Here is an 8,766-nt window from a genome sequence, read left to right as displayed (position 1 = left end):
ATCCATTTTCTCTCAGAGCTTGGTATATGTTGTTTCAGGAACTCCTAGGTCTCAGAGTCTGGATTGAGAAATCAGTTGAGATCTGAACTGGTTTCTCCCATACATAATCTGAAATTTTTCTCTTGTAGCCTTTAAAATTCTATCCTTATCTGTATGCTAGCCATTTTCATAATAGTGCGCCTTTGTAAGAATCTAATTTAATTTTTTATATTTAGGATCCTGTAAGCCTTCTGTATTTCATTTTCCAATTCATTCTTTAGTTTTGGGAAATTTTCTGATATTATTTCATTGAAAATATTGTGTATTCTTACATTTGTATCTCCAAGCCTTCATCTATCCCAATAAATCTTAAATTCAGTCTTTTCAGGTTATCCCATATTATGTCCAAGTTCTATTCATGACCTATTAACATCTTTTCTCCATAGTCAACTTTATTTGAAATATTATATATTTTCTCTTCATTACCTGAAACTCTGTCTTAAAAGTATTCCAGTCTGTTAGTGATGGTTTCAATTGAATTTTTAATTTGGTTGATTTCTTCATTTAGAGGATTTCTGCTTGATTTTTTTTCAGAATATCTATTGCTTTTTTGAAGTGATCTTTCACTTCCTGTATTTTCTATTTTTTTACTCCTTATATCATCCTTTATTTCACAGATCAGTTTAACAATGTACATTCTAAACTCCTTCTGTTACATTTCTTCCACTGTGGTGTCAATGAATTCTGTTATTAGAATATCTTGGTTCATGTAATATGATTTGTTCCCTTGTTTTTTATGACGTTTGTGTGTGTGTACCCATCTAACTTTATGTATCTGAGGCAATAGAGTTGCTATCCTGTGCACTGATAGTGTCTCTGAAATTTTTCAGGGCCTCACCATTTAGGGGGAGACAAAATAACAACAACCAATTCAAACGTTATACAGTATTAAGCCAGTTTCTGCTATGATGTCTACAATGAGAATTGTCACAATAAACAAAAATGATATGATCATTAGTGCCTACAATAAAAACAGTAAGTTAGCAAAAGGGTTTACAATTTTGAATGGTGAACAAGGAGAGGGCAGAAGTTATATAGGATGTGATAATTATGAGTAAAGAGGAAAGAAGATAGAACCAAAAATTTAAAGGAAGAATGAAAGAATAATAGAGACTATCTCTTAGCAGAAGGAAACAGAGAAAACTGATAGAAACAGGTTAGAGAAAAAATATATATAAAGTAAAATTTAAAAAAATAAAACTATACAGAACAAAATGGAAATATACTAATCAAATATCATAGTCCTCAAAAAACTGATCCATGAAAATAACTGGCTTCTACTATAGTGATACATGTGTACCAATATGTACGTCATCATAATTCACAATAGCAAAGTTACAGAACTAGTCTAGGTATCCATTAACCAATGAGTTAATTGATAAAGAAAATGGGATATATATATACACAATGCAATTTTACTCAAAGTAGAATGAAATTAAGGCATTTGATGGCAAATGGATGGAACTAGAGAAAATCATGCTAAGTGAAATAAGAAAGCCAAGGGTCAAATGTTTTCTCTCATATGCAGAAGCAAGACAGAAATAAGGACTTTTTAAAGAGGAAATCTCATGAAAATAGAAGTCATCTCAGTAGAATATAAGCAGGGGACTAAGGGGCAGAGATAACCAGAGAAACTGGAATAAATTGATCAAAGTATGCTGATAACTATTACATAATGTCCCTTAAATGTGGACTCTAAAATAGTCTAACTCATAGAACCTGAGAGTAGAACTGTGGTTACCAGAACCTGGGGAAAGGAGAAACTGAGAGGTTGATCAAAGGATTCCAGCTGAGAGCAGTAAGATTCATAGGTTCTGGGGATCTAACGTCCAACATGGTAACAATAGTTCCTAAACCTGTACCTTTCACTTAAAATCTGATAAGAGATCAGAATCTAAGGGCACTTACCATACACACACACACACACACACACACACACACACACACACACACACATACACACACAAAAAAAAAATATTTGGAAAGCATGTCATAGAAGCAAACACTTTGTAAGAGCTTTATGCCATTATTTCCTGCAATGGACAGATGTCACTTAAGCAAAACGTCCTCTACTGACACAATCTCAAATCTTCTACCTAGTAGAAAAGATTAATGGAACTCAAAAAATTAAAATTAGTCAAACTTTCAGATACATGGAACATTTCCTACTCAGTCTTTCCCCTTATGAAATAAAATACTTAATCACAATATTACATGCTCCTTTGAATTTTTTGTGGTAGGCAAATAATTCAGGAGGAAATTTATAAATCCTTGATCAATGGATGCGGAAGTGCTCTAAAAATGCTATCTCATATCACCTCAGAGCACAGTAATAATAAATACCCTACAATAGATTTACACCTCTGAGGTAGCACATGAAAATCTTGATTAAATGACTACTAGGAGATGAAAATATAGGTGGCCAGGCTGAATACAGACCTAAGGACTTTTGGAATATCCTGTAAATTCTTCTCTTGATGAGATACTCCCTTGGCTATATCAATGATTTTAGAATTATGCTGATCTAATAAATCAGCATAGAGTTATAGGTTGACCAAACAGCATGAGGTCAACTTGCCTTTATTGCAGAAAAAAGGCAGGAAGCCTCGTTCCCATTTCAGTCTTTCTCCCTCTTCCATAAATTTCTACTGAAAATATAAAATCTTACTTTCCCCAAAGAACAAGTACCTTTTGACTGCAAATTTCCAAATTTGAAAGCAGTGCATTATATTCTATAGCTATGGCATCTGTGCATAATTTATTTTAAAATTATGTGGAGTAACTGAGAGTAAACAGCCAATTATCATTAGAAAGTAGACAAACCAAAATACTAAATCAGCCATTTGTCCCTCTGTAAAATATGCATATTGACTACTTTACAAAAATGCTAAGCAATTTTTAATTTCTTTAGTGTGACTGGCTTTCAGTGCTTATCTCTAAGTCTAATTGACAAAGATGTAGACAGTATTAAAGGAAACAAAAAAGGAATGATAAGGTATCCAGGATCTAGATTTAAGCAGAAATGATTACTATGCCCAGGCTGAGGGCCCATGGCAGGGAGCTTTAACAGAAACCAAAGAACTCTGCCAGTAAATAAAGGCCACCAAGGAGAGCTGAGGGCTTTGGTGGAGAAATTCAGAAAAGAGGAAGATGAGAAAATCCACACCCTGAGTCCACTTTTTTTCCGTTATCCAAATTCCTGCCATAGCCTCTATTAGCTTCACCCAAGCAGAAGCCTGAGGGTAAAAACCACCCATTGATCCAGCCCCAAATGTTCATTTTACAGAGCAGAGTGAACATGATGAAAATTAAGTATAGGAGGGCAAGTAGGGACTGGCCCTCACAAGAGTTTGTATAACCATCCCCAATTACTGTACATTTAGCTTTCTGTCACATTTTGCTTTGTAAATATTTTTATATACCAGCAAATATTTTTAGATGCCTTTTTCTCCACATGTGCAAGTACTTCCAAAGCATATATCTCAAGTGCAGTTTCTAGAAAACACTTCTAAGGTATACTGCTAAGTAGTCCCATATGAAAGTTCATGACCACAGTTGTTAGTTAGATAATAAGATGAACACCTTCACATATTTACCTATATGAGATACTTGTTGATTAGGGAAAAGAATAAGCTATATTACCTAGTGGACACAGCTTATTGATGCCTTCCTTTCTTCTTGGTTGGTAGATTCATGACCACTGAAGTTTGTAACTACCAGATCCAAGGCTTCTGGGTATCATCATTGTGGGATTTGATTCCTTCTAAAATCAGGAGTATTTCATCAACACCTTAGCCAACAAACTACACACTACCACACTGGACCTAGTGTTAGGGTTGCAAGGATGCAATTTCTCACTTCGTCAAACAGCTGGGAAACTTTCCAACCCAGCTTTTATAAATAATATAGTATATTATTGAACATAATGACTTTAGTCATAATCAGTCTAGAGAACTGATTTGATTTGAATTTCCATAGTTAATAGTAAATTTGAGAATTATTCATTCTGACTGCCTCTCTAATATTTCTTAAATGTCTTAAAATATATGTTGTTTCTAGATCATGTATCAAATACTGTCATTATATCAACTAGGATCCCACCAAGGGAAAAGAACTGTATTAAAAAATGAAATGTGAGGAAATATAATTTATAAGGATATAAAATATTTTTCTAAATAAGAGGTATCCTGACTAGTGTTTTTTTTTTTTCTTCTTTGGGTTTGTCTCTTAAAAGTTCTGAAGTGGTCACAGTTCATTAGCCCATTTATAAAACATTGCCACTGTCAGAATCAAGAAATTTGTGAAATCAAGAGCCCTTAAATTGCACTTTCAGGGGGATTCCTTCTGATTCAGAGATTCCATTACAATGGAAGTGTTTAAAACTGACTTATGGGCTGGGGTTGTGGCTCAGCAGTAGAGCGCTGGCCTAGCAAGTGCCAGGCCCTGGGTTCGATCCTCAGCACCACATATAAATAAATAAATAAATAAAGGTATTGTGTCCAACTATAACTAAAAAATAAATATTTTTTAAAAAACTGACTTACAAGTGAGATGAATAAATGACACATGACCACTTTTTATAAATGTGTCTTTAATTCTTTAAAAAGTATCCTCTGACCCCTCTGAAACTTCCATTGCAATATCCAAGTGAGTACATGTTCTGGAGCCAGCTAATCTACTTCCCAAATAATGAATCTCCTGCTTAAGCCCAGTCATGTCTCCTCCAGATTCCTATAGAGATTATCAAGCAGCAATCTAACATCTGCTTTGTTTTCTGATGTGGTGATTTTTATATATTTTTCTGGATTTGGGGCAAATTTGGTTCTGGTTCTGATTCAACATGTCTCATAAGTAATGAATTCCTCACTGGTGATACTAAGAATTACAAATTTGATTTCAAGATCTGATCATTTGGTAATCTCTATTGGGATAGTGTGGACGTAGTGTGCATGAAAGATAATAGATAATTTGTTTAGTTTGCTTTTTTTATCTATTGGTCTGTTTGTGCAAAAATTTTTCTTCATTCCATGGGAAATAGAGCACCTCTTACAGATCTGGTATGTGGGGCATGTTGCATCAGAAAGGAGGAAACCTAACTTGATGTAGGGCATACAACATGTGGGGAATGTTGCATCAGAAAAGAGGAAACCTAACTTGCTACCCACTTCCCGGTCCTGGGGACACATGTGGCTAAGATAGCACCTGGCAATCAGCCAGGAGGCAGTGCTGTGTGTTGTGACGAAAAATCAGACCACCTCTAGGATAGGTTCAGGGCTCTTCTGCCCTCATGGACAGCTCCTGTCTCCTATTACTGCCTGTAGGATGGGTGTACCCATGAACTCTCTCCAACCTGCTGACCTTTATCCTGATTGGCTCCTATACATTATATTAGCTGTGTGTGTTTTCTCAATAAACTGAGCTCCTGCTTTGACTGGTCTCCCTGATATGTCTGATTGTCCTCCTGTGAGGGAGGGCTGGGTCAGTTGACCCTTTCCTTTCTTGGTTCATCCTGCTCAGGGTGTGCTCTCCCTATCTCTCCCGCAGGCCAGGAGGGAACTGGAGGGGGGGGCTAAAAACCCCTGACAATCCTACATATAGGACACCTATAAAAACTTAAATTTTTATGACACCTTTAAAAATGCTTAAGTTTTTTAAGTATTCTAAGATAAAATGTCCTATATGAGGGATGATGGGACATAATAGATTAAAAATAGCACTTACTGCCTTTAACATTTGGGTAGGATATTTGCAAAAATAGGGGGTTATATCTTGAGTGTTCATGAGCTTTGCTGGCCCACTAAAATAATTGTATGTCAATGATTCTCAATTTTCCTCCTTTGAGGGACAAAAGACTTTTTCCCTGACCAAAATTAGTCAGACCTTTCTGAGCCCTCATCTCAATTAGGCCTCTACCTTGGCCCCTTTCCTGATGCATATGTATACCCAGTTTTAGCAAAAATCATATTAAGTAGAAATACAGAGAATACCACACCCTTGATATCTTCTCTTAATAATATCCACTGACCCAGATTCTGCTGCTTAGCTATAAAATTCTCCACTTATTCTTACTGTATGGAGAATTCAACCCAGTGCAATGCTGAGAGGTCTCTATTCTCCTATTGCAATAGTTCCTGAAAAAAATATATTTTTACCATATTAACTGCGGTCAGGCTACAGGGCATTTGTTGTTGTTGTTGTAGTTGTTGCTTTGATTTGTTACTGGGGATGGAACCCAGGGATACTCTGCCACTAAACCATATCCCTAGCCTTTTTTAAATACTTTATTTAGAGTCAGAGTCTCACTAAATTGCTTAGGGACTCACTATGTTGCCAAGGATGACTTTGAAATCATGGCCCTCCTGCCTCAGCCTCCCAAGCTGCTGGGATTACAGGTCTGCACCATTGTGCCTAGCAGACTTTAGATATTTTTTTAAGTATTCTCTATAAAATAAGAGTAAGTCACTTTGGTTAAAGTCATAATTAAAAGGAGTAACTGAGACGAGAAGAAATAGTGGACAACATACAAATGGCTATGAAGGGTAAAAGAACATGGCTTTGTTGTTCAACAGGAAAAAAAGTTAGATTCTAAGATAAAATTACTGGGTTTTTTTTTCCAAATACAGACCTCAAACTTGGCCCACTTCACTGACAGATATGCATAGCCCAGTTTTAATGAAACACAAAACCTAATGGGTATAGACAGTAGAAAGTAAATTCTATTATCCTTTGTTGTATAGGTATAACTTCAAATAATGAAACTAAAGAGAGGCAGTGATAAATGTTAACAGAGTGTGACTTTGTGAATTTACTAAAATAAAAAACAAAAAAACACTTAGAAATGCTGAATTACCAATTGCTATATCAAATACTAGAGTTCAGTTTTCTCTAAGTTACTTCTACTGTGTTAATTAAATACATTTTCACTCTGTAATTATACTACAACCATTTTAGTTCCCTGATAGCTTCACTACTTATACTTCTACTTTGGGTTGACTGTGTCCACTAAATAGATACTTCACAGTTTTGTTAAAGTGAGATTTTTTGTGAAAAGTGAGATTATTTGCAAATGGGATCTTTGCAAATGTAATCAACTTAAGATGAGGCCATATTGGATTATAAAGGAATAAGAAGAAATTTCTCCCTCTTCTGAAGGCCTTGAAGCAAAGTGGCCTGTTTATAATAATTGTTTAATATAATATCATCCCTTTGGAATTGAAATTCAAAATCATTATAATCTTTGGTTTCTAAACACTTTAATTCCTCCTCTTCTTTCAGAAGTGAATGACCCTCCTTCTTTAGTGAAAGAAAAAATGGACCTAATACAATATGGATTATCAAATCATGGTAGGACAAAGAGAAGCGTTCATCTGAGTTTCACCACCACAGTGAACTTCAATAGTCTATGAGAACTTTTACACCACCAATCACTTAAGAAATCTTCCTGTAACTCACTAGCTGTCTGCATACTTTCCTCATTGCCACCTTCATTTCTTGATTCCTTAGTGTGTAGATGACAGGATTCAGAAAAGGAGTCAGAACTGCATCAAAGAAGGCCAGGAACTTTTCCAGGTGTGTGGAGGAAAATGGCTGTACATAGATTAATATTAAAGGACCAAAGAACAAGACCACCACAGTGATGTGAGCTGACAGTGTGGACAGAGCCTTGGAGGAACCAGCAGAAGAGTGTTTCTGAACAGTAAGAATGATGACAACATAGGAAATGATCAATATGAAGAAGGAGCCCACAGAGAAGAAACCACTGTTGGCTGTGACTATGAGTTCCAGTCGATAGGTGTCTGTGCAAGCAAGTCTGATGAACCAAGGTAGGTCACAGTAAAAGCTGTTCAACATGTTAGGGCCACAGAAGGGTAACTTTACTACCAAAGCCAATTGAACCACTGAATGAATAAGGCCAACCACCCAGGCAGCCACTAAAAAGAAGATGCACATCCTTGGGCTCATGATGGTCAGGTAGTGAAGAGGCTTACATATGGCCACATATCTGTCAAAGGCCATGGCCATGAGGAGCACCATCTCCACACCACCAATGACATGGATGAAGAAGATCTGGGTGATGCAGCCTCTAAAGGAGATGACTTTGTACTTCCTAAAAAGGTCATAAATCATCTTGGGGGAGATGACAGAAGACAGACCTAGGTCAATGAAGGACAGGTTGGCCAACAGAAAGTACATGGGAGAGTGTAAGTGTGGCTCAGAAGCCACTGTGAACACAATGAGGGAGTTTCCCATCATGCTTGCTGTATAAAGCATGGAAGAGAACACAAAGAGGAGTAATTGGATACCCCAGGAGTTGGTGAGTCCCAGGAATACAAACTCCAACACCACCGAGTGATTTGCTCCATCCATTGGCTTTGTTGGAAATGCTACCTGAAGCAGGATAGTATGAGAAAATGTAAACTATGTTAGTTTTATTAATAGTATAGAAGGAGATAAGTTAAATTTATGAAAGTTTACTTACACGTTAGCATTCAAACTGACTTCACATTCAAATTTGGTCACTGTTATGTGGATGTCCTCTCTACCACTTACGTTCTGTCTGTATGTAAATATAACTCTCTGCTTTCTCCCATCTAGATGATGTTATAGTCCTCATGAGATACAAGATGATCAACATAAATAACAGAACTCAAAACAAAACCCTTCTGATTTGGGTTCAAAACTAATATGAGAAGCTCCAGTCACATGAAACTAGTTGATCCATTTCCA

The 8,766-nt window shown here is 36.3% G+C and overlaps 1 protein-coding gene across 1 annotated transcript; it reads right to left on the bottom strand.

Moving 5' to 3' along the window:
* Nucleotides 1-7,467: 7,467 nt before the first annotated feature.
* Nucleotides 7,468-8,409, bottom strand: LOC101978051 (olfactory receptor 4F3/4F16/4F29). The gene has a single exon (XM_005337153.3). It carries the CDS (start codon nucleotides 8,404-8,406, stop codon nucleotides 7,468-7,470), a length of 939 nt encoding a protein of 312 aa, XP_005337210.2. The 5' UTR covers nucleotides 8,407-8,409.
* Between the last annotated feature and the right edge of the window lie 357 nt (nucleotides 8,410-8,766).

Source organism: Ictidomys tridecemlineatus, chromosome 5 (genome assembly GCF_052094955.1).
Source record: "Ictidomys tridecemlineatus isolate mIctTri1 chromosome 5, mIctTri1.hap1, whole genome shotgun sequence".
Classification (NCBI taxonomy): Eukaryota; Metazoa; Chordata; class Mammalia; order Rodentia; family Sciuridae; genus Ictidomys; species Ictidomys tridecemlineatus.
This window is presented reverse-complemented; position numbering and strand designations above follow the sequence as displayed.

Coding starts and splice junctions, on each gene's coding strand:
- LOC101978051 (XM_005337153.3), bottom strand. CDS start 8,406: ATGGATGGAGCAAATCACTCGGTGGTGTTGGAGTTTGTATTCCTGGGA.